At 46.7% G+C, this 26,766-nt stretch overlaps 1 protein-coding gene across 2 annotated transcripts; it reads right to left on the reverse strand.

The window, feature by feature from the left end:
• Positions 1-25,183, reverse strand: CEACAM20 (CEA cell adhesion molecule 20). Of its 2 annotated transcripts, XM_016936145.3 has the most exons (12): positions 25,057-25,183; positions 20,751-20,894; positions 19,640-19,915; positions 18,293-18,571; positions 16,151-16,429; positions 12,650-12,928; positions 8,860-8,977; positions 8,556-8,641; positions 7,705-7,766; positions 7,325-7,360; positions 6,718-6,843; positions 1-1,946 (listed from the first exon to the last, which is right to left on the reverse strand). In XM_016936145.3, the coding sequence occupies exons 1-12, from the start codon at positions 25,106-25,108 to the stop codon at positions 1,893-1,895; spliced, it is 1,791 nt and encodes a 596-aa protein (XP_016791634.2). In that variant the 5' UTR covers positions 25,109-25,183; the 3' UTR covers positions 1-1,892. The 2 variants fall into 2 exon arrangements, with proteins under 2 accessions (XP_016791634.2, XP_054530111.1); XM_054674136.2 differs by lacking the exon at positions 25,057-25,183 and having other exon boundaries at positions 20,751-21,076.
• Positions 25,184-26,766: the final 1,583 nt, after the last annotated feature.

Raw genomic sequence — 26,766 nt, forward strand, 5'->3', positions numbered from 1 at the left:
GCTTGATCTCTCCTGTAAACATCAGAGGAACCCAGGAATCAGCTGTCAGCCTGTCCCTTGCCTTGTCTTCATCCACTCTGCTCGGGGTTGACATAACAGGCCTATTGCTCAAACTCTGTAAGTTCCCCAGAAGGTCCTGTTTTCCTGACTAGCCTTTGGGCAGCTCTGGGAACTGAGCTCTCATAATGTTCTATCTGGTAAGAGTGCTTTTGTTTGCCTGAGGCCTTGAGCCATGCTGTACCACTTTGTCCAGATGGTTTATACTAACAATGTAGTTTATGGAGGAACATCTGCTTTCCTTCTAGGAGTCTGGAGCTTCAGTGACTGACCCTTTATAAAAACCATGGACACCGAGGTTTAGGTGAGCTTCCCTCGATGGCAATGCTTCACACACGTTGTCACACATCATTGCTGGGGGATTTCCCATGTGCTGTGGTTTGGATATTTGTCTCCTCCAAAACTCATGTTGAAACTTAATCCCCAGTGTGGCAATATTGAGAGGTGGGGGTTTTTAAGAGGTGATTGGCTCATGAGGGTTTTGCCTTCATGAATGGATTAATCCACTCATGGACTAACGGATTAATGGGTTATCATGGGAGTGGAACTGGTAGCTTCATAAGAAAAGAAAGAGAAACATGAGCTAATATGTTACCACACTCAGTCCCCTTGGCATGTGATTCCCTGCACCACTTCAGGACTCTACAGAGAGTCCCCACCAGCAAGAAGGGCTCTCACCAGATGCAACCCCTAGACCTTAGACTTCTAAGCCTCCATAACTGTAAGAAATAAATTTCCTTTTTAAAACAAATTACCCAGATTTAGATATTCTGTTATAAGCCAAAGAAAGCAGACTAATACACCATGTGACTCCACTGAAAGAGAACACTTGGAAGCTGGTGCAGGGTATCCTCCAGACTTCACCCCATGCACCTTTTCCCTTTGCTAATTTTATTCTCCATCCTTTTGCTGTAATAAACTATAACCATGAGTATAACAATTGGGTCCTATGAATTCCTCTAGAAAATCTTTGAGCATGAGGTGGTCTTGGGGACCCCCCTGACAGAGGAGCTCATCCAGCCCCATAACTTTAAGTCCCACTGACAAATCTCAAATGTGTATCTCCAGCCATGATCTGTCTAGATTTTTATGAACAATTGCCTACTTGATTCTGCAACTGATTCTTGACATGTCTAAATTCTTGACATGAAGCAAATTCTTTATTTCTCTCCTTATCCCAAAGTTTCTCAGAAAGTGACCTGCCAATCATCCAGTTGCCCTGGCAAGAAACCATGGAGATATCCTTGTCTCCTAACTCTCTTTACCTTCAGCAAATCTCATTCTGACTCTCTCCGCCCCTGCAATTCTCAGGATTCTAAGCATTTCATGCCTACCTCTCCTCAGGAGCCTCAATCCATCACTTCACTACGTGTTTTCTCCTTTTATTAAGAGCTCTTAATTTCTTAAGAGCTCCTTGTTCCTTATCTTCTATCATGATTTGAAAAGCCACTTCTTCTCTGACACCTGTCTTTGTCCCCTACTCCTCTCTGGCTGACTCAGACTCACTCTTCTCTCTGGAGTCCACCAACAGTGTTTGCTCATCCTCAGCCTGCAACTATGATATCCTAAGCTGTTCAGTCTCAAACCTTGGTCCTCTAACTCTAGATCCACGGGCTGCCATTTTCACCCTTACTATTGCTTTGAAAAAAAATATGAGTCAAAATCTAAGATTCTATGGGAGCCAGGGCCTGACCAACCCATTGCAGTAGAACATCACAAGGTCTACAGAGATGACAGAGAATGACTGGCTTATAATATGCACTTAATAAATGTCATTAAATATATGATCAAGCATGGTTTCTCTAGGACTCCTGGAGAAAAGATCTCTGCTTCCGTTAGACCGAGGGGTTGATTTGGATGTAAGTGTTGGGCTCTGGATTCACAAGCTCCTGTTAAACAAAGAGAAAATGTGAGCTCCATTTGCTAGGTGGACCCTCCCAGTCTACTCACTGTAGTCTGGGGCCCAAACAGCCTGGAGCTTTCCTTTCTTTGAAAATTCCAAAAATCTTCCTCCATTCTCATCACACTTTAGTAACACTGGCACATCTCTGTTCCTGGAATGGCCCATGTACTTCCCCACTGTGGTAAACAGACTCTAAAGTGGTCCCCATAATCCCTGCCTCCTGGTATTCATTCCTTTATGTAATCTCCTCCCCTTGAGGGCAAGACCTGTGACTTGCATCTAACCAATAGAATATGGCAAAGGTGGCAGGATATACATGATTGCATGTATGTGATTCTGTTACATAAGATTATGACTTCTGTCTTGGCTTGAAGAAGCAAGATGCAATGTTGTGAGCTGCCTATGGAGAGGGCCACATGGCAAAGAACTGAGGCTGACCTCCCGCTGACAGTAAGAAACTGAGGCCCTCATTATGACAGCCTGCAAGGAACAGAATGCTGCTAATGACCACATGAGCTTGGAAGTGGATCCATCCCCAGCTGAGCCTCAGGTGAGACCTGGGCTTTGACTGGCACCTTGATTATACAGCCTTGCAGAAGAGCTAACTAAGCAATGCCTGAACTCCTGACCCACAGAAACTGTGAGATAATGAATTCACGTTGTTTTAAGCTGCAAAGTCTGTGGTAATTCATTATACAGCAACTGATAACTCTACACCCACTTCAGGGCCTTTTTCACTGATGCCTCTCAGGTTGGAATGTTTCCTTCCATACTGTTTACATGGTTTGCTCCTTCTAATCCCTCCAGAATGTAGCAGACACTGAGTTGACTGACCTAACCTTCTTCCCCACACCACCTCCCTTGCTTGCTTCTATTGAAGAGACTGGGAATGTTAGTGTACCACTTTCTCAGCCTCTGTTGCTACAAGGAGCACCATATGACATTCTGGCTAATGAGAAATAAGAGGAAGCTTACTAGGTGGGATTTCTGGGAAGACCTTTTGCCCAACTAATAATAAGAAACAAACATGGCTCCCCTACGCAGACACTGGTGAAGAGAGGGACTTAGGTGGCTAAGTTTTTACCAGTTCAAAGCTGATTAGAGAGCTGACAAACCTAAACATGATCCATACCATGGCCTGAACCAATCTGATTCTTCTATGGAGAATTTGAACCTAGAAATGCTTAAAGGGCAGCAGAAGATGTTGTTATATATACTCTGAAGTTATAGAGAAGCAATGACAAGGAGACTTACATAGAAATTCAATCTGGATTGAGAAGAATGAGATGAATTCATAGATTAGTGAAAATAAGAAACTGTATAATAAGAGAGAAACAGCTTCTTGATAGCATTCGAGTTGCCAAGAGGCCCAGGAGTAATTTCTGAAATTGAGTTATCTGATATTTCTCAGTGTTCTCTCAATTAATCCCCATTTGAACTACATTCAAAGGGTTTAACTTTCTTAACATTAAAAATTCTTGACTAAGATATTAATATATGAAACATTCAGCCAGGTGCAGTGGCTCGCATCTGTAATCCCAACACTCTGGGAGGCCAAGGTAGGATGATCACTTGAGCCCAGGAATCTGAGGCTGCAGTTGGCCATGATGGCACTACTGCACACAACCTGGGCGAAAGAGCAATACCTTGCCTCAAAAAAATAAAAAGGTATATAGGATATTCACATTTTTCAAGAATAGTTCATCTGTCTGTTAGGCTAAAATCTACCCCTCGTTTACCTATCCTCTATGGTAATTTATATGCCCTATGGAACAACAAGAAACACATTTATCCCTCTACTTGAAGCCTGTCAGACGCTAAAATATTGGAGTTCTCTGTCCCTAAACTTTCTCTTTTCCAAACCCAGTAAAACCTTGTCAGTGGGACATGGATTTGAGCCCCTGTTCTGGCCTCTCTCTTATTCCTCCTCTGGATAAACTGACTGGTCACTGGCTTGTTCAGAATATAGAATCTGAAGTCCATTCTTGGAATTGGAGTAATCTGGCTGTCCTGATGACAGGGTTGAGATCACTTGCATTCTCTAAAATAATTCTACTAGTCCTTAGAACTATGGAGCCATCACTTGACTGCTCTAAACTTGTTATTGGAATTTTGCTTAAGCCTGGATGAACTAATAGTTTTCTTCTTTTTTATCTTTTTCTTTCTGAGACAAGGTCTTGTTCCGTTGCCCAGGCTGGAGTACAATAGCTCGACCTCAGCTCACTGCAACCTCCGCCTCCCAGGCTCAAGTGATTCTCCTGCCTCAGCCTCCCAAGTAGCTGGGATTACAGGTGCCTGCCACCATGCCCAGCTAATTTTTGTATTTTCAATAGAGACGGTTTGACCATGTTGGCCAGGCTGGTCTCGAACTCCTGACCTCAAGTGATCTGCTCACCTCCACCTCCCAAAGTGCTGGGATTACAGGCGTGAGCCACCGCGCCTGGCCCAGTTTTCTTCTTTTTGAATGATGTAACTAATCATACCTCTCTGTTTTATTGTTACCAGGAAGCTTAGAGACACATAAGAGATATAGTGGCAGATATCACGTAGGCCCAGTATATATTTTTACTTTTTACCCATATATTGACTTCTTGCTATTGTTAAAAATATTTTTTCTGATTGTAATTTCTATTTCTAATTTAACACCATTTTGTAGTGTTGTATATAAACTGCTTCAAATCTTCCATGGGAAAAACTGCTTCAAATCTCCCATGAGAAAAATGTGGGGAAGTAAATATCATGAATGAAATGAAAGATTGGAAAGGAAAGGAAATGAATGAAAAGGAATAGACTATTTAGGAATGTAACTGAAAGAGATGGCAAAGGCATAAATGAAATGGAGGGAAATTGAATAGGACAGACAGGAATACAATAAAAATTAAAGGCAGAGAATGGAGTGAAATAAAATGACATGATGTCCAAAGAAGTGCAAATGAAAGAAATTAAATGAAAAGGAAAATTGTAACAGAAAGAAAGAAATAAAGTAAAATAAAATGGAGCAGAAAAGAGAGTAATAAAATAAGGTGATGAGGGGAGAGAAATGGAGAGGAAATTAGAGAAAAGTAATATAGTAGAAGGAAAGTATAACATTAAAGAATAAAAATAAAGCAACAAAATTAAAAAAAAACAGAAAAGGGGGGAAATGGAATGCCATGGAATATAAAATAATGAAATGAAATGAAACTGAAATCAATGGTATAAAGAGTAGGAAATGCAAAGGACTGGAAAGAAATGGAAAGAACTTAAATGAAATGAAAAGGAGTGGAATGGAATGACTTGAAAAGAAGAAATTAAATGGAAAGCTTGAAAAGGAAAGTAATAAAGACAAGGGGATGAAGTGCCATAAAGGGCATGAAGGGAGAGGATGAAGTGAGAAAACATGGAGTAGAATGGAATGGAATAGAATAGAGTGGGGTGGATTGGAAAGAAATGAAAAGGGAAAGGAATTGAAGGGAACAGAGGGAGAGGAATGGAAAACAGTGAAATAGAATTGAATGAAAGGGAAGGGTATGGAGAAGAGAAAGTGAATGGAAAAGAAAGAAGGGAATGGGAAAAAAGAAAAAGTGAATGGAAAAGAAATATAAAGAATAAGAACTGGAATGCAGTGGAATGAAATGAAAACCAATCAAATGGAAATGAATGTAAATAGGGACATTGCCTAGGAAGGAATGGAGAGGTAGGAAATAGAATGGATGAAATGGATTAAATATATGGATGGAAATAAGAAGACTGAATTGGGATGGGAAGAATAAGAATGGAAATGAAATAAAGTCGTGGGGTGGGAATTGAGTGGGCTGGAATAAAACAGAGTGTAATGGAAGGTAAAATAAATGAATTGAAAGGAATTAAAAGAAAAAATAAAAATGGATAAAATGCAATAGAAAGAAAGGAAAAGAATGAAAAGGAATGAAATAAGAAAGAGATGGAAAGGAGTGTAAAGGGATCAAACAAAGCTGAGTGAAATGGAATGAAAAGGCATGGAATGAGCCAGGCAGGGTGGCTCATTCCTGTAATCTCAGCACTTTGGGAGGCCAAGGCGGGCAGATCAATTGAGGTCAGGAATTCAAGAGCAGCCTGGCCAACATGGTGAAATCCCATCTCTACCAAAAAATACAAAAATTAGCTGGGTGTGATGGCTCGTGCCTGCAGTCCTAGCTACTTGGGAAGCTGAAGTGGGAGAATCCCTTGAACCTGGGAGGCAGAGGTTGCAGTCATCAGAGATTGAGTCACTGCACTCCAGTCTGGGTGATGGAGCAAGACCCTGTCTCAAAAAAAAAAGAAAGATGAAAGGAAGGAAGGAAGGAAGGAAAGAAAGAAAGAAGGAAGGAAGGAAAGAAAGAAAGAAAGGAAGAAAGAAGAAAGAGAAGAAAGAAAATAAAAGGCATGGAATAGAGTAGAGTGAATGGGAAGAGCTGGGATGGGGGGAAATAGAGTGGAAGGAAATAAAACCCAATGGGATGGAAAGAAAGTGGCAGAGTGAAGTGACATAGAAATACAGAAAATGAATAAAGCTAAATGGATAGAAAGGAAATGGGTGGAGTGAAACATGGAATGCAATAAAACGGAGTGCGTTGGAAAGGAATGAAGTAAAACTAACTAGAAAATGACATGATGGAAATGGATAGGATGGAATTGAGAAGATTTTTAAAGGGAAATTTTTCTTCATAGTTCATCCTACAGACTCTTTAGTAGGGAAGAAAAAGCAGATTGGTGACAGATTTCCACCTGTCCAAAGACTCAGTGTGGCATAAACATACCTCATAGATTGACTCCATGTTTTTTGGCACAGTGGAGACCAATCTGAATGGGGGCATCAGAGGTTTGGGTGGTGGCTTCCAGGGGCTGAAAGAATTGCCTCCACGGCTTGCTGAAGGCAGCTTCGTCTGCAAGTAAGCAGAGAAATTAGGCAGGGCCCACAGACACAGATTGCCAGGAATGTACCAACTTACACTCTTCAGGGACCGAGAGAGTGGAAGGAATCTGTTCAGGTTCTTGCAGAGAATCAGAGGTGGAAGCAGGGTTAGAACCCAGGCCCTTGCCCTGGCCCAGAACTCTCCTTTTTCCTGCTGGATCTGCAACCTCTACTCCCAGCCTCCTTTTCACCCCAGCATGTGCTGGTCCAGTACCACCTCATTGGCAATCCAATTCCAAGCCCTGGAGGTGGAAGGAACGAAAGAGGATCCAGGGTCATGGCATCTGACCCAGCACTCTGTGAGGCCTTAGGCTACTCTCTTCCCATCCCTGGCCCTGTGATGTGCCATGAAAGGTTTAGACAAGATGATCTCTCAGGCTTATCACATATAAAATTTTCAGATTGTCTTTCCTTCATAGATTCTTTAACCAAACCCAGCAGGGCCAATGTACCTCATAGGTCTCCTCTGGAAGGTCTGATGGTCGCATCTGGGGAAAAACAAAGTTGCAGAGAGGTCATAGGGCTTGGAATAGGGGCTACCCCAAGAGATGCTCAGAAATAGCTTTGGCCTCAAGGGCAGTTATAGCACTTCTGATTCCCAGAGGGCTCAAAGCTAGGAATTGTCATGTCAAAGAATAAGAAGACGAGGAGAAGAGATGAAAAAACCCGGGAGGGTCTTGAGATCCTCAGAGAAGTCAGAGGAGGAGATGCAGAGAGACTTAACCTGGCACTGGGTTTTCTCAAAAGATCATGCCAGCCCCCACCCTAACAAGTAAGACTATAGCGGCCTGGTCAGGGGATCAAGGAGGGTTCCCTCTGCAGCATCACTCACCAGTTCGACTCTGATCCGTCCCTGAAGCTGGGATATATTGCAATACTCAGGACTCAGGCTTTCTAGAAAAAGTGAATCTCAGTCAGGAGCTGGAGTTCGAAAGAGATATGGGGCAAGGGGCTGTTTTTCCAGGACCCCTGACCCCAGGAAGGAAGTGCAGAAATCCTTCCCAGGACTCCCTGTCATATTTCCAGTGAGCTTGACCAGGAATGTCCTGGAAATCAAGTTCTGGGTTAGGTAAGGCTGTTTGGTGACACAGATGAGGGGAGAAATCTAAATTCTAGCCCAGTTTTGACACTGGGTCCTCTGTAGCCTGGATTTAGCCCTTTATCCCTAATGGCCTTGGTTTTTGTCTCTGTAAAATGGGGCTGGATTGGACAGTTTCTAGAAAGCCTTCCATATCAAAAGGCCTATCCTTCCAGAATCCCAGACCCAGAGATGGCAAATACGTTTCATTTTGTCTTTGGTTAACTCTAACCCATCAGTAGAGGGCACTCGAGGCACTCTACTGAGATACGTTATGAGGCTGGATTTGGATTCAGCAGGAAGGAGTGTTGTGGTTGATTCATTCTGTCTACAACAATCAGTTAAAAAAGTCTTCTGAGATTGAGAAAGGAGAGAATTCCAGCCTGTTGTCCTGCTTTTGCCGGGACTGTTGGAACAGGCAGAACCCATCAGAGGGCTTGACTCCAATCTCATCCAAATTCCAGATGGGAACACAGAGGCTCAGAGTGGACAGGGCTTGCCCTGATCATACAGTGACCTGGTGGCAAAGCTGGGAGCCCCCAGCACCAGCCTCTTCCCCAGCCCTCACCCCTGCCCCAGGCACCAGCCACCATAGAGTCACTTACCGGAACTGGGCTCTGTGGGGTGCTCCTCCTTCGGGATGGGTTGTGAGGTCTCATGACTGGGGTCCTCTGTTGTTTTCCTTGAGGGCCTGAAACCCCAAAGCCCTCATTATTCTGTGCCTCTAGTCCTTGCCCATCTCCACAGGTTCTGCCCATATCCCATGTCCATTCTTGAACAATGCCCACAACTCTCTGAATTCCCCAGGTGCCAGACAAGACTCAGCACCATGGTCAGCAACACGCCCGGCAAGCGCCCCCTGCTGGCCACATCCCCATCCCCATCCCCCTCCCTGTATCCCTGTGTTACCGTCTGGCATTTCTGATGTAGAGAAAATAGCCCAGTTCTGAGGCCACAGCAATGACAGCCAGGATCCCGATGACAATACCAGCGATGGCCCCTGAGGACAGGGAGGAGGACTGGGGACCTGGGCAAGGAGACAGAATCAAGACCCAGGCTTGACACACCCTCATCCCTGCTCCCAGCCCGTTCCCAAGCTTGCAGCTTTTTCTCTACTGACATTTTGTGAGCACTTGTTTTCCAGTCGTTGGGAGGTATCAGATTGTGGTTTTTGGTTTTTGGTTTTGCTTTTTTTTTTTTTTTTTTCCAGACAGGGTCTTGCTCTGTCACCCAGACTGGAGTGGAGTGGCGTGACCTCAGCTCACTGCAACTTCCAGGTTCAAATGATCCTCCCACCTCAGCCTCCCCTAGTAGCTGGGACTACAAGTACCTGCCACCATGCAGGCTGATTTTTTGTATTCTTTGGTAGAGAGGGGGTGTTTCACCATGTTGGCCAGGCTGGTCTGGACCTCCTGACCTCAAGTGATCCGCCCACCTCAGCCTCCCAAAGTGCTGGGATTATAGGTGTAAGCCACTGCACCTGACCTCAGTCTGTGGTATTAACAGCATCATTTCTAAACTAAAACATCCAGTTTCTGCGTCCAAATTTCAGCAGTGTGACTTTGGACATGCTACTTAACCTCTCTAGGCTTCAGTTGTCTCTTTTGTAAAATGGGAACAATAGGGTTTATAGGGCTTCTGGAAAGATTAAACATACATGTATTCATTTTCTATAAATATAGTGTTTGTTTGGAGCCATGGAAAGTGATCAGTAAATGTTGGCCATGATGACAATGTCAGTTAGGATAATGGATCAAATATGGCTTTGCCTTTCATTCCTCCCAGAAAAGAGGCACAGACCAGAGAAAAGAGCTTTGGCAACCAGAAACCCGGCTTTCACTTAGAGCCCCTTGACTCACTGGGGCCGTGTGACCCTGGACAAGTGAATTCATTTCTGAGTCTCACTTCTTCATCTGTAAATAGCACAGGATGTTTGCAAAGATGAGATGAAATCATGAATGTTAACATCTGGCACATACTAGGTGATTAATAAATGGCAATTGTTTTCATTAATATTGACCTGCCGATTGCCCATCTCACTTCTGCCTGAACCTCTCTCAAAAGGGTGGAATCGAGCCACTGAGTTAAGAACACAGCTACAAGGCTCAGGAGGCTGAGGAAGGAGCTCTGCTTTGGAGGGGCAGGAGGGAACTTCCCGGGGTGCTTCAGGGATTCTTAGTTTCATTCTCTGCATCTCCATTTTTTTTTTTTTTTTTTTTGAGATGGAGTCTCACTCTGTTGTCCAGGCTGGAGTGCAATGGTGTGATCTCAGCTCACTGCAACCTCCACCTCCCTGGTTCAAGCAATTCTTCTGCTTCACCCTCCCAAGTAGCTGGAATTACAGGTGTACACTGCCATGCCTGGCTAATTTGTGTGTGTGTGTCTATTTTTAGTAGAGATGGGGTTTCGCCATGTTGGCCAGGCTGGTCTCAAACTCCTGACCTCAGGTGATCCACCTGCCTCGACCTCCCAAACTGCTCAGATTACAGGCATGAGCCACCATGCCTGGCCGCATCTCCATTTCTTTATATGCCAAGCAAGGATAAGAATTCCAAACTCTATAGACTTTTTAAAAATTTTTTTAAATTTTTAAATTTTAAAATTTAAGGCCAGGCTGGAGTGCAGTGGCACGATCTTGGCTCACTGCAACCTCTCCCTCCTCTGCAACCACTGCAACCTCGCTGCCTCCTAAGTGATTCTCCTGTCTCAGCCTCCTGAGTAGTGTGATTACAGGTACCCACCACCACGCCCGGCTAATTTTTGTATTTTTAGTAGAGATTGGGTTTCACCATGTTGCCCCGGCTGGTCTTCAACTCCTGACCATATGTGATCCACCTGCCTCAACCTCCCAAAGTGCTGGGATTACAGACTTGAGCCACAGTGCCCGGCCTCTATAGACTTTTGAAGGGATTAATGAGATCTTGTATAAAACTACCAGCACAGTGCCTGATACATACCAGATGCTTGACAAATGGTGATGATGGTGATGATGATGATGATAATGATGATAGAAGCTGCTATCTAGCAAGCTCTAAGCACCAAGAGACCTTCATACATGATCTCATTCAAATCCTACAATATCCCCGTGAGCATCAACTGAACTCACTGCTGCCTTCCCTGAGCCTGTTGCTCCATCCATCAAATGGTCTTAATAAGACCACAAGATTGTTCTGAAGATTAAATGAGGTAATTTGGAAGTTGATATAAATGGTGTCCTAGGCTTAGTGAACAACTTGAGGAGGCCAGCCTGGTTTCAAACCCCAATGACAGGATTTGAGTCTATAGGTCTCAGTTTCCCTTCCTGTACAATGAAGAAACCAACAGGCTCACCTCAAAACTGGCTGACAGAGAGTACCCAAGAAGTGTTTGCTGATATTATATATGGGAAAGTTGGATTCAGACATGTGGCACAGGCTCAATAAATAATAATTTTAGGCTGAGCTTGGTGGCTCAAGTCTGTAATCTCAGCACTTTGGGAGGCTGAAGCGGGACAATCACTTGAGCCCAGGAGTTTGAGACCAGCCTATGCAACATAGGGAGGCCCCGTCTCTACAAAAAAATATAAATAAAAAATTAGCTAGCTGTGGTGGTGCACACCTGTAGTCCCAGCTTCTCAGGACGCTGAGGTAGGAGGATAGCTTGAGTGTGGGAGGTTGAGGCTTCAGTGACCCATGATCATGCCACACACACAAAAAAAGGAATAATTTTATTTGTTTAACAAACACAATATGCCAAGCACTGCCCTAAGAACTTTACAAATGTTAACAACCTTCAACAACCCTAAGAAATAGGCAGAATTATTATGTTTTACAGATAATAAATCAGAGGCCCAGAGAGGGTAAGTAACTTGTCCAAGGTCACACAGCTAACAAGCATTGGAGAAGGATGTGAATCCCGGTGAAGAGTGACACTGTTGCCTTCTCAAAGAACTAAAGACAGAGATACAGGGACTTCCTGCCAGTCATGTCCAGTTGTTATTAACATCATTTCCGATTCCCCATATAGCTCACTCCTTCCCTCACTGGGTATATCTCTGACTCATTGTCCTTCTAAGCAACTCTGAAAGATAGGCATCACGATATGATTTGGCTGTGTCCCCACCCAAATCTCATCTTGAATTGTAGCTCCCATAATTCCCAAGTGTTGTGGGAGGGACCTGGTGGGAGATAATTGAATCATGGGGGTGGTTTCCCCCATACAGTTCTCATGGTAGTGAATAAGTCTCACAAGATCTGATGGTTTTATAAAGGGTTTCCCCTTTTGCTTGGTTCTCATTCTCTCTTGTCTGCCACCATGTAAGACATGCCTTTTGCCTTCCACCATGATTGTGACACCTCCCTGGCCACGTGGAACTGTGAGTCCATTAAACATCTTTTTCTTTATAAATTACTCAGTCTTCAGCATGTCTTTATCAGCAGCATGAAAATGGACTAATACACATCACAAACCCAATTTACAGGCAAACAAACTGAGGCTCAGAACAGCTTGGAGAGTTTTCCAGGGAACACAGCAGGAAGTACAGGTTCTACATTTCCCTGAGCATTAGGGGTTGGGATTCAACAGCTGTGGACTGAGAACCTGCTCAGGCAGTGTGGAGACTGCCACACTCCAGCCCTCGGTAGGGGTAGACTAGGTAGCTGGGACCAGCATCAGGAAAGGCCCCTCGGGTCCTAGGAGAAGGCGACCCTGAGAGACTCACCTACCACCTTGACCAGGACTGAAGCGGAGCGGGCCAGGCCAGTGAGAGAGTTGGAGGCTGTGCAGTTGTAGATCCCGTCGTGTTCCCAGGTCAGAGCCCTGATGATCAGCTGCTCACCCAGGTGCTCCCCGGTGGAGTGTTCAAGAGTCCAGCGATACTCGGCGCCTGGCTTGGACTCGGCCCAACACTGCAGGGTCAGGCTGGAGTTGAGCTCTGCCTCTATGGTGCTGATCATCTCAGATGCTGACTCCCTGGTGATGTGCACTTGGTCAGGACCATCTGTGTGTAAAGCCAAACGTGATGCACCCTGGCCCCCATCAGCGAGTCATCCCATTCTGCCCCATTCACTTTCACCTTGGAATTTCAGTAAAATAAACAGAACATGCTCCCTTTTCCTCCTTAGCTCTCTGACAAGCAGAGTGTGGTCCACAACACTGGGGGTGGGGCAGATCAAAACAAAAACAAGGGCCAGGCACGGTGGCTCATGCCTGTAATTAATCCCAGCACTTTGGAAGGCCGAGGCAGGCAGATCACGAGGTCAGGAGATCGAGACCATTCTGGCTAACATGGTGAAACCCCATATCTACTAAAAACAGAAAAAATTAGCCGGGCGTAGTGGCACGCACCTGTAGTCCCAGCTACTCGGGAGGCCGAGGCTACAGAATTGCTTGAACCTGGGTGGTGGAGGTTGCAGTGAGCCAAGCTCATGCCACTGCACTCCAACCTGGGCGACAGAGCAAGATTCCATCTCAAAAAAAAAAAAAAAAAAGAAAGAAAAAAAAACTGCCTTTGTAAAAGTTAATTCAAAGAAGTGTTTTAGGTCACCCAGGCATCAGAAATTGTTGCTAGGCCAAGTGCAGTGGCTCACACCTGTAATCTTAGCACTCTGGGAAGCCGAGGTAGGTGGATGTGAGTGGAACTCCTGAGACCAGGAGTTCAAAACCAGCCTGACCAGTGTGGCGAATCACGTCTCTACTGAAAAATAAAAATAAAAACTAGCTGGATGTGGTAGCACATGCCTGTAATTGCAGCTACTCGAGTGGCTAAGAATCACTTGAACCTGGGAGGCCGAAGTTGCAGTGAGGCAAGATTGCGCCACTGCACTCCGTCCTAGGTGATAGAGTGAGACTCAAAAGGAAAGAAGAAAGAAAGGAAGGAAGGAAGGAAGGAAGGAAGGAAGGAAGGAAGGAAGGCAGGAAGGCAGGCAGGCAGGCAGGCAGGCAGGCAGGCAAGAAGGAAGGAAGGAGAGAGAGAGAGAGAGAGAGAAAGGAAGGAAGGAAGGAAGGAAAGGAGGGAAATTGTGGCTGCGTCCTGTGTATATAATCCCTAACTTCTAGTACTGTGTATTCTCAATGGTATAAACACGTACAAATTTTCTTTGTAATGTCAGAGGGGATCATTGTCACTTTTCTCTTCCACCACATATAAGAAGGAAACAAATGAAAGTAGTTGTTGGATTTCTCATATAAATTAAAAGAGTTTAGGCCTGGGGCCGAGGCTCATGCCTGTAATCCCAGCACTTTGGGAGGCTGAGGCAGGGAGATCACTTGAGTTCAGGGATTCAAGACCAGCCTAGGCAACATAGTAAGACCCTGTCTCTATTTAAAAAAAAAAAACCTAAAAGAGTTTAAGAGTCATACTTTACTTAAATTAATGTAAAATACTGGAAAGGATGCAAAAGGTTGCTAATCGAGACATTCTAGGAGGGGAGGAATACCCTGACTCTGCTCCCTCCTAAACATCATTTGAACCTGTTCATTTCTCCCCATCCTGACCCCATTGCCACTTGGATCCCTCACCTGCATCCCAGCTCCTCCTGGTCTCCCCATCCCAGTCTCATCCTCCACACAGCAGCCAGAGAAGTCTTCCTAAGTACTAAAGTATCACTGTCCCTCCTGTGTTCAGAACCCTCTGTGGCTCCCCAGTGCCCTTAGGACAAAGCCTATGTCTGATGAGGCCATTTACAATTTGATTCTTACAGACTCCCTCCAGCCCCACCTTTCCACACCTCTTGCTCTCATTCAGGAATTAAATCCCACTCGGAGATTCCATCCTTGTTACACTCTCTCTTGCCTCAAGGCCATCGCACACTCTCTTCCCTCTGTCTAGAATGCTCTTCCCTGACTCTGCTCTAAGCAGCCTACTCCTACTCATCCTTCAGCTCTTATGGTGGACATCCCCATTCATGATGACCCTTTGCAACATCCCCCAGATGGAGGCTTCCTTTGGGCTCCCCATACCCTCCCTTTCTCCCCCGAGGTCCCATTTATCATGCTGTGTTTTATCTGCCTGCTTAGTGACCTCCCCATCCCCAGCAGGCTGTGAAAGCTGAAAATCATGTCAAGTGTCAAATGCCCAACATGTTGCTTAGCACAGAGAGAGCACAAAACATATATTTTTGGTTTAATGACTGAATTGAAAAGGAAAGAGGAGTGAGCAACAGAGAAGTGTAAAGAGGAGCAAAGACATGTACTTAACCCCTACCTCTGTGTTCCCTACTGCTTCCCATGTATGAAAGTGCACCCCTCCTTTCTCTCCCTGCAGAAACCTCTTCTCCCCCAATCTTCTCCATCTTGGTTCGTGACTCCTACGTCCTTTCGGTGGCTCAGGCAATAAACCTTAGAGTCATTCTTGACTCCTTTCTTTCTCTTTCACCTAATATCAGTCAGTAGCATATTCAAAATACATCCACAGTGCAACCATTTCTCAACACCCGACAGTTGCCATTCTGGTCCAGCCCTATCATCTCTTGCTGCGCAACTCTGGCCACCAGGAGAAGCTCTTCAAAGACCTCCAACGGCAGAAATGTAATTGACCAAGGGCCCAATTGCTGTGCCCCCAAATCTACTCCCAGCCCTTCCACAGGCTGCACCCTGCCAGTACCTGAGTGCATCCAGGAAACTAAGGCAGGCCCCTTCCTGGGAGATATGGAAGGTCCCAACAGCCATGATGGGTGTTCCTTCAAGTGCATGGTTATCCAGGTGCTTCCATTCAAGTCTCTGTCCCTCACCCTGTCACTCGGGGTCACACTTGCATCTCAGTCTCTCAGTCTGATGGCTCTCCCAGCCTCCCTGCAGCTGCCTCCCTAGTTATCCTCACAGGAGCATTTCCCCTAATAAAACCCTTGCAAGAATAATCCCGTTAATCCCACCGTGGGGTCTGCTTCTCCAAGGATCTGGACAAATACAACTCCTTCTCTCACTCCCCCTCTCCCCCACTTCTATGTTTGCCTCCCTGTAGACAAAGGCCAGTGAGACCCTGTGAAAGCCTAAATCTGGTGGTGTCCCTAAGCCTTATCACCTGCTTCTCTGTTTATGGTCTGGCTTCTCCACTAGAACATAAGCCCCCTGAGGGCAGGCACTTGGCCCTGTCCAGTGCCCAGATTCATGCCTGACACAGAGCAGGAGCTCAATAATCATAGCATGAATGACTAGAAGGAAGAACTTAAAGAGAAGGAGGGAAGCAGGGAGATGGGGAAGGTCCAGGCCCTGGGTGACTCACAGTTGATGGTCAGCTCAAGGGGCTCACTCCGGGCCCGGCTGCCCCAGTTCCAGACCTCACAGGCATAGGGCCCTGTGTCATTCCGCTGGAGGCCATGGATGATTAGGGTCCTGTTGTCAGCTGACAGCTGCAGGTGCTCACTGGGCAGGAGGGGCTGGCCACTTAGGAACCACTGGACATTCACACTCTGATTGACGGTTTGGCAGGTCAGGTCCACAGACCTAGCATTCTCCACAAGGTTCAGGCTTGAAGGCACAACTTGAGGCATGGTCAGTGTTTCTGGAAACACGTGGAGATACACAGTCAGGTTAAGGGAGATTTCCCTCATCTCCTGCCCTTGTGGGGCCCACAAGTTTTTCCAGGAGTGTGTGTGTGTGTGTGTGTGTGTGTGTTATAGGTGGTGTATATGATTTGCATAATGCTGGTGTGCAGGGTACGTGTATGTCTTTTGTGGATGAATGTGTGTCGTGTGATTATTATGTGAATATGCAATGAGTTTTGTGTGTATGGAGTGTGTGTGGTGTGTAAGTGTTTTGAGTCTCTTGTGTGTGTTGGGTGTATGCGTTGAATATGAAGTATGTGTGTGGTATACATATGCACTTTGTATGTGAGTATATGCTATGTGTATATATTTGTTGTATATGAATGTGTGTGCTGTGTCTGTGGTATTGTGTTATGTGTTTGTGTTGTGTGATGTGTGCATATGCTCTATGTGCTGCATGTGGTATGTGTATGCATTTTGTGTGTGCATTGTGTGTCTGTTGTATATATGTGTTGAGGGTGTTGACTGTATGGTATATGGTGTGTTTTCCATGTTGTCCATCTTGAGTGTCTGTGATGTTGAATGGTTGTAATGTTTAGTAGGTGCTGAATGTCAATGATATGTGTTGTGTGTGTCCATTAGTGCATATTAGGTGTATATATATTTTATGTGAGTGTGTCATGTATATGTGATCTTGTTTGTTGTGATGTGAGATATGTATGTCTGCGTTTTGTATGTCATGTGTGTTGTATATGTGTTGTATGTGTGAGCATTTTGTGTCTGTGTTGTGAGTTTGTGTATATGTGTTGTGGGTTTGTATGTATATGCTGTGTGTATATGTGTATGTGCTGTGGGTTTGTGTGTATGTGCTATGGGTTTGTATGTGTTGTGGGTTTGTGTGTATGTGTTGTATGTCTGATGTGTTATGTACTTTGTGATGAGTGAGTTGTACACCTCTGTTGTGTGCATGCTATATGTGTGTATGTTTTGTGTGAGTGTGTGTTGTATGTCTGTGGTATTGCACAGTTGTGTACGTATTATATATGAGTTGTGTTGTGTGTATTGTACATGCACGTGAGTGTGCTGTTCATGTGGGGATATTATCTGTGTGTGTACGGAGTGTGTGAATGTTGTGTTAGTGTTTTTAAATGTAGACAATTAAACCCCCCATCTCCAGACAGTCAAATTGTGGGCAACCCCTAGAGAGCCACCAGGGTCTCGTGCAGGATGTACCAAGCCAGGCAAAGGAGCCAGTGTGCCCAGCCTTCCCTGTAGTCGGAGCCCTGCTGCATTGGAAATCCCCCTGGGTCCTCCTCAAACTCTGGGGTATTGGTGTAGCTCACTGGCTCTTAAGATTTTTTTTTTTTTTTAGACAGAGTCTTGCTCTGTCGCCCAGGCTGGAGTGCAGTGGCGTGATCTCAGCTCCTGCAAGCTCCGCCTCCCAGGTTCACGCCATTCTCCTGCCTCAGCCTCCTGAGTAGCTGGGACTACAGGCGCCCACCACCACACCTGGCTAATTTTTTGTATTTTTAGTAGAGACAGGGTTTCACCGTGGTAGCCAGAGTGGTCTCAATCTCCTAACCTCCTGATCTGCCCACCTCGGCCTCCCAAAGTGCTGGGATTACAGGCGTGAGCCACTGCGCCCGGCCTCTTAAGGTTTTTTTTCAGAGTTCAAGATCCCTTCAAAAATCTGATGACAATCCTAGATCCTTCCTCTAGAATACAGCGCAAACATTTTGCATGCAACTCAATGTCATGCAGGGATTTCTCCCTCACACAGTATCCAAAGGCCCTGGATTAAGAACTCCTGGTTCCTTCTGACATGGCCAGCATCTGACGCTCAGAAGAATGAAGGAGAGGAACCGGGAAAGGAGACTCACCAAGTACTCGGACCTTCAGAGTACCCAGGCTGGACAGGTGGGTGGCACTGTTGGACACCAAGCACCTGTACAGGCCCTCATGTTCTCTGGACACAGCATGGATGGTGAATGTTCTCGTGGTGTGAGACAGAATGGAGTCAAGGAGAAACCAAGTATAGGCACAGGGTGGGTGAGACTTTGTTTCCGCCAAGAAGGTCACGCTGGAGCCCTCCATCACCTCAACCACCTCCCCACTGGCAACACCAGACTCCAATTTGATTTCAACAGGATCAGGACCATCTGAGAGGACAGGAACAATTACAGCAGTAACAACAGCATCAGCAACAGGTCTCTTACAGAGGTCTTTAATGGATCAATAAATACTTTATTTCCCTCCTCCCCACTCAAAGGCTAGATCAATTGCAAACGAGGTACAGCAGTCAGATGGAGATGAAATGTCAGCCTCATCCCTGGGTAAAGCAAGATTGAAAGACACGTCTAAAGTATGCCAGCTGAATGGTTATTGTAGCTCACACCTGTAATCCCAGCATCTTGGGAGGCTAAGGCAAGAGGATTGCTTGGAGCAAGGAGTTTAAAACCAGTCAGGGCAACATACCAAGATCCCATCTCTACAAAAAATTTAAAAATTAGCCCGGTGCAATGGCTCATGCCTGTAGTCCCAGCTACTCGGGAGGCTGAGGCAGGAGGATCGCTTGAGCCCAGGAGGTCGAGGCTGCATTGAGCTATGATTGCACCACTGCACTCAGTCTGGACAGCAGAGTGAAATCTTGTCTCGAATGAATGAATGAATGAATGAATGAATGAATGAATGAAGTGAGCCAGCTAATGTTCTTTGCTCACCCCTATCCAGGCAAGGTTTTGGATCAAACGCCTGAGGTTTGGGAGCTCAATTTTAGTTGAGCTTCACATTAAGGCATACAGGCATGAGCCATTGCACCGGGCTAATTTTTAAATTTTTTGTAGAGATGGGATCTTGGTATGTTGCCCTGACTGGTTTTAAACTCCTTGCTCCAAGCAATCCTCTTGCCTCAGCCTCCCAAAATGCTGGGATTACAGGTGTGAGCTACAATAACCATTCAGCTGGCATACTTTAGGCATGTCTTTCAATCTTGCTTTACCCAGGGATGAGGCTGACATTTCATCTCCATCTGACTGCTGTACCTCGTTTGCTTCACATTAAGTTGGAGGTTTCCAGTAGAATCCAAGTAGAGATGTCAAACAGTTATATGTTTGAAGTTCAAAGGTAGACAAGTCCGCATCTGGATGGTATTTCAAGCTGTGAGACTGAACGAGGCACTAAGCAAGTGAGTGTCAGTGAGGGGTTGGAGAGAATGGAAAAGGACTCACACTTCACATCCAGGAAGATGGGGTCGCTGCTCTGGCTCAGAAGGGCATCTCGAGCTTCACATTGGTAAGTCCCTGAGTCCTCCCGCTGGACAATGAGGATGGTGAGGATCTTGCCATCCTTGGACAGCTGCATGCGCTCATGGAACACAACGGAGAGGTTGTTGGAAACCCAGTGGATGGTAATGTTGACGTCCTTGGTGATGCAGTAGAAGGTCGCCATGTCCTTCTGCTCTATGGCAGTGCCTGGGCTGACTGCAATGGAAGGCTTGGCCAGCTCTGAAAGCAAGCGAGGGAGACAGAGGCAGAGACACAGGTAGAGGAAGAACAAACAAGACATAGTCACAGAGGGACCCAGAGAAACAGGACTAGATTGGAATTGCCAGAAGACTCTCTGGAGTTGGATGCCTGGGCTTGAATGCTGGATCTACTGCTCATTCTTGGTGTCATCTTCGGCAAGTTACTTCCCCTCTCCAAGCCCCATTGAAAGTGATTGTGCAAGTGAAGCAGAGGGTCTGGGACCTGACAAGGAGTCAATCAATGTCAGCTGCAATGACAATCAAGCTTACAACATGGGTGCCAGCAAGGGCCCCCTATCCACTCTTTTTCTTTATTGAAACAGGGTTTCATTCTGTCACCCAGGCTGGAGTGCAGTGGTTCAATCACGGCTCACTGCAACCTTGACCTCATGGGCTCAAGCGATCCTCCCACCTCAGCTTCCCAAATAGCTGGGACTACAGGTGTGCACCACCAAACCTGGAGGATTTTTTTTTTTGTACACATGGGGTCCCCCTATGTTGCCCAGGTGGGTCTCAAACTCCTGGGCTCAAGTAATCCACCCACCTCAACCTCCCAAAGTGCTGGAATGACAGGTGTAAGGAACTGCACCCAGCCCCCCTACCCACTTTTTAGCCAACTTTGCCCACCCCAGCCATGACAGCCACAGCCCTCCCTCTTTACCCCTGACCCCTGGCACAGCTGACTGAACCAGTTGTTGCTGGACCCTGGCTGAGCCAATCAGATTCGTCCTCTGGGGACTTTGGGCGTGAGGTTCGGAAGAGGGATCTCCATGGAGGCAGAGATCAGAATGACCGTCTTGTTTTCTGGCCCCTACCTCTGGATCTGCCATGAATCTGGGGTGTCCTGGGGGTCCCAAACACAGGCAGAACAACATCCTCACTTTGGGTGGCATCAAGTGGGTTGGCATTGAGGGTGAGCTGGGCTGCAGCTGGAGGACTCCATACGGTACAAAGTGAGGCTACAAGGGGAGAGAGGAGGCATTCAGGGAGGGAGAGGTGTGTTGGGGGTTGCCCGGCTAAGGTCTTCAGAAGCACAGGGAGCTCTGAGGCCATAGGACTGGCATTCCACCCACAGAGACCTGAGTCCTACTCGTTACTTACAGCTATGTGACCTGCAGCATGTTTTCTTGTTTGTTTGGTTTTTGTTTGTGTATGTGTTTTTGTTTTTGTTTTTTGAGGCAGAGTCTGGCTCTGTCACCCAGGCTGGCATGCAGTGGCGCAATCTCAGCTCATTGCAATCACTGCCTCCCAGGTTCAAGGGATTATCCAGCCTCAGCCTCCCAAGTAGCCGGGATTACAGGCACAGGCCACCATGCCCGGCTAATTTTTGTATTTTTAGTAGAGATGGGGCTTTGCCATGTTGGCCAGGCTGGTCTCGAACTCCTGACCTCAAATGATCTGCCTGCCTCGGCCTCCCAAAGTGCTGGAATTACAGGCATGAGCCACTGTGCCAGCTGCAGCATGTTTTTGTCCTCTCTGAGCCTCAATCTCCTCAACTGTAAAATGGGCATACTATCACCTGCTTCCTAGGGTTGTTGTGGGGGTGGTAATGAATATTGGCAAACTTTGACTGGGCCCCCTGATAGTCACTGTGTTCTCTCCAATGATGTGCCCTCTACTGGAGACACATGATGGTCCCTGTATTCCACATAGAGGAAAAACCGATGCTCGGAGAGGTGATGTCACTCACCAAGATGGTATTGTCAATGGCAGAAGCTAAACTTGAACCTGGCCTGCCAGGCCCTGAAGACTGTGCTCTCAACACTGTAATTCCTCCTGTCAGCCCAGAGATGGCCACACAGCCAACCCTTGATTAACAGGTACTTCTACTGTGATCTTGGTGAAAAATATTGACTTTTGTTACTTCCTCTGATGTGCCCCAGGCAAGATTTCACTTGCATGGGGAGGAAAGGAGAACAAGATAGCAGAAGTTTCCAGTTTTCAGCGGGGTGTGGTGGCTCATGCCTGTAATCTCAGGACTTTGGGAGGCTGAAGTGGGAGGATCACTTGAGCTAAGGAATTTGAGACCAGCCTGGGCAACATAGTGAAGCTCTGTCTCTACTAAAAATTTTTAAAATTAGCTGGGGGTGTTGGCCCACATCTGTAGTCCCAGCTACAGTCTGAAATGGGAGGATCACTTGAGCCTGGGAGTTTGAGGCTGCAGTGAGCTATGATTGCACCATTGCACTCCAGCCTGGGTGACAGCAAAATCCTGTCTTAAAAAAAAAAAATAGAAACACACAAAAAAATGAGTTCCCAGTTTTCCGTTTGATCATTCTGCACACCACTACGGGGGCTTCAAGAGACTATGGGACCTGGCGCGGTGGCTCATGCTTGTAATCCCAGCACTTTGGAAGGCGGAGGTGGGTGGATCACTTGAGGCCAAGAGTTCGAGACCTGGTCAACATGGTGAAACCCCGTCTCTACAAAAAAATACAAAAATTAGCCGGGTATGGTGATGTTCACCTGTAACCTCAGCTACTTGGGAGGCTGAGGCACAAGAATCTCTTGAACCCAGGAGGAAGAGGTTGTCGTGAGCCGAGATTGTGCCACTGCACCCCAGCATGGGTGACAGAGCTAGACCTTGTCTCAAAACAAACAAAAACACGAGACTTTGCTGGGGCCCGACCCCAGCAGCTGTGCTCACACGCAACTGACCTCATCTCTCCCATGAGCTCAATTAACACAGACCTCTGCACTTCTCAAAAGGGCCCCAATGTGGCCCAAACACTGCCCCATTCCCTGCCCAGTGAGTGAATAAGGGCACGAGCTCTTAGGAACAAATATGAACTCTGTCACTTACTAGCCCTACTATCATGGGTAAGACTTTCTCTTTGTGAGCCTCAGTTTCTTCCACTGAAAAATGGAGATAATAGTAGAACTCAGCTCATCTGGTGGTTGTGAAGGCTGAGTGAGATATCAAATGTGGCATGCTTAACACAGTTCATAGCAAATATTCAGCCACCATGATGGCAACGATGATGATGATGGTGGTCTTGATGATGAGTTCTTGTGTCTGTGGTTTCTCTGCCTCAAATGCTATTAGAGGTTAGGCTCACAGCCTCAGAGCCTGACCACCTGGGTTTGAATCTCATCTTTGCCATTTATTTGGGCAAGTGATGTTACCTATCTGAGCCTCAGTTTCCCCATTTGAAAAATGGCGGTAGTAACAGTTCCAGCCTCACTTAACTGTCATAAGGATAAGTGAAATGATGTGAGCAAAAGCATTGATGGGGCCTCATCATACCCACCCGAGACAGGAAGCCTCTCTGTGGAAAGCCTGCCGCAGCCCCTTCCCTCTGGCTTTCTTCTCACAGGGTCCTGCCGTTGTCCCCCCCAGGAAGAGGCAACATTTACAGACTCACTGTGGATGCGGCTGATAACTCTCAGCCTCCCAGGACTACAGAGCCCCTGCACCCTTCCAGGGTTAGCCAGGAAGCGCCGGCCCAGAGAAGGAGAAGCTGGTCTCAGGGACACACAGCAAGGCTGGGCTGAGCCCTCACCTCTGCACATGACCTGTTGCAAAATCATGTCTTCACTTCCAAAATACTTTTTTCATCAAAATATTCTAGTTTCTGCCTTTTGTCTCAGATGCCTTCTAGGCAGAAATTTCACATCCATCCCCATCCTGATCCGTGGACCTGGCCACTCAGGGCTGGCACAGCCTCCCTCCACCTGGCTCTCATCTGCTTGTCTGAATCTCTGTGATACTCCAACTCTCTCCCCGCGTTTCTGAATCTATTTCTGGCTATGTCTTTACCCAGTTCTTTCCCTGTCTCTTTGTCCTCTGTCTCCCTCTCTTTCTGCCCCTTCCTGTTTTTCCCACTGGTATCTTTTCTTTCTTTATTTCTTTTCATTCTTTCTTTCCTTTCTTTCTCTCTCTTTCTTTCTTTTTTCTTTTTCTTGACAGAGTCTTACTCTGTCACACAGGCTGGAGTGTAATGGCACAATCTCGGTTCACTGCAACTTCTGCCTCCCAGGTTCAAGCAATTATCTGCCTCAGCCTCCCGAGTAGCTGGGATTACAGGTGGCCGCCACCACACTCAGCTAATTTTCGTATTTTTAGTAGAGACGGTTTCACCATCTTGGCTAGGCTGGTCTTGAACTCCTGACTGCGTGATCCACCCGCCTTGGCCCCCCAAAGTGCTGGGATTACAGGCGTGAGCCACTGTGCCTGGGCCCCACTGGTATCATTTCTAAGGTTATTTTTTCACCCTTTGTCTCTGTCTCTCTGCGTATCTTTTCTCCCTGTATTTCTCTCTCTCTCTCTTTCTCCCTGGGTGTCTGGTTCTGTGGCTGTGACTCCATCTTTCTCTGTCTCTCTCTCTTTCTCTGTGTACACAGACACACAAACACACATCTTTGTCTTTCTCTCTTGTCTCTGGTCTCTGTTTATGTCTCCTTCTGTCAGTCTCTTGCATCTGTATTTTTTTCTGTCTCTGTCTCTCTGTGTCTGTTTCTCTCTCTGCCTCTGTCTCTCTTTCCTCAAGTGTATACACACACACACACACACACATACTTACACACACCACTGACAAATATACATATATCTTTGTCTCTCTCTTTGTCTCTGGTCTCTGTTTATGTCTCCTTCTGTCTATCTCTTTCGTATCTATCTTTATTTCTGTATTTCTCTTTATTTCTTTTTCTTTCTTTCTTTTTTTTTTTTTTTGAGACAGGGTCTTGCTGTGTCAAACTAGAGTGCTATGGTGTGATCTCAGCTCACTGCAGCTTCCGTCTCCGAGTTCAAGGTTCAGGTGATTCTCCTACCTCAGCCTCCCAAAAAGCTGGGACTATAGGAGTGTACCACCACACCCAGCTAATTTTTGTATTTTTAGTAGAGACGGGGGTTTGCCATGTTGGCCAGGCTGGTCTCGAACTCCTGGCCTCAAGTGATCCGCCCACCTCGGCCTCCCAAAGTGCTGGGATTACAGATGTGAGCCACCACGCCCGGCCCTAGCTTTATATCTGTATCTGTCTTTATTTCTGTCTCTGTCTCTGTGTCTCTTTTCTCTGCCTCCATCTCTTTCTCCTCGAGTGCACACACACACACACACACCGCTGACAAATAGATGCATACAACCTCCCTCCTCCCCCATCTGAAGGAAGCAGGGCACTCACCTGAGAGCAGGATTCCCATCCAGTGGTGTCCCCATGAGTCAGCAGGCCCCATGGGTCCCGGCACCTGACTTCAGTGTGCCAGGCCGTCTGTCGCCCCGGCTTGCACACACAGATACAGTCCTCACTCCAGCTGTAGCCCCTCCACCTCCCTTCTCTCCTCTCCCACCCTGCTACAAACTCACACGCACTGCAGTAACTGCAGCTTCCAGGACAGACAGGGGTGGTGGCAGGAAAGTAACTTTGACCCCACCTCTGCCCTCCACCCCCAGGGCTCACTTTCCTTCCCTGCCCAGCACAGAGAGCGGGAAGTCCAGGAACCCTGGAGACCGGGAACTGCGATTACGATAGTCAATAGCAATGATAATAAAAAACAACAATGACCAGCTCCTTGTCCCCGAGAGCTTAATAACCAGGCCCAGTGCCAAGTTCATTATAAGCAGCCAATAAATATTAAATGAGCTGGAATCATGCTTGTAATATAGATCCTGGTCATAAACAAAAGCTCTGGAGTCAGACCAGCAGGATTCTCAGACTGAGCAGGACTGGGGGACCTCCAGGAGGAGCCTGACGTGGTCTTGGGAGAAGGGGCAGGGAGGGCCTCCTGGAGGAGTGGACATCTGAGCTGAAACTTCGAGAACATAGTAAAGGTTCCATATATAAAAGTTACTTAAAAAAAAATCCCTATGAGCAAGACAAGCTGGTGGGCTTTGACAGTGTATAGACCCAGACCCAGAAGATTTAACAGAACCAACCAGCTGAGGGAACTATCATTAATCCATGTATCCATCCATTAATTTAACAAATACTTCCTGAATTCTCTTCCTTTTTTTTTTTTTTTTGAGATGGAGTCTTGCTCTGTTGCCCAGGCTGGAGTGCAGTGGCATGATTTCCCCTCCCTACAACCTCCACCTCCCAGGCTCAAGTAATTCTCCTGCCTCAGCCTGCCTAGTAGCTGCAACTACAGGCGTGCACCTCCACACCCAGCTAATTTTTGTATTTTTAGTAGAGACAGAATTTCACCATGTAGCCCAGGCTGGTCTTGAACTCATGAGCTCAAGCAATCCACCCACCTCAGCCTCCCGAAGTGCTGGGATTACAGACGTGAGCCGTCTCGCCCAGTCCTGAATTCTCTTCTGTGCTGACCCCTGCTCCTGGTGGTAATGGGGACACAGCTCTGACTAAGACAGCCCCAACCCTGTTCTCACAGAGGCTCACAGTCCAGTGGGGGAGACAGAACTGTCCCCAGACAGTGACAACCCAGAGTGGGCAGGGCTGGGATGGAGGAATTCAAAGGGGGTGCCTGGCTCAGCTTCAGGATCAGGGAGAGCTTCCTGGAAGAGGGGACATGGTAGCTGAGACCTGAACAGCATAGGGGTGAGCCAGGGGGAGCAGCATGTGAAAAGTTTTTGAAATTGGGGCACAGAAGGAAGGTCAGGTGGGTCTAGAATAGAGGAAGTGAGAGAGGATGGGTGATTCAACAGGAGGCTTAGAAAACTCTGGAACTGTTACTTAGGGTATGAGGGGCAGCTTGGCATTGCAAGAAAGAGATCGTGACTCACTCAGCTGCCTCGTTTTGCTGCCCTGCTTGCGTCTTGCTCCTGCTACAGGCAGTCACAAAGTATCTGCCCTGATAAAGCATAAGGCTGAGCCAGCTGGCTCTGGAGCCAGAGTGCATGGGTTCAAATCCTGACTCCCCGACTTGCTAACTGG

Source organism: Pan troglodytes, chromosome 20, assembly GCF_028858775.2.
Source record: "Pan troglodytes isolate AG18354 chromosome 20, NHGRI_mPanTro3-v2.0_pri, whole genome shotgun sequence".
Taxonomy (NCBI): domain Eukaryota; kingdom Metazoa; phylum Chordata; class Mammalia; order Primates; family Hominidae; genus Pan; species Pan troglodytes.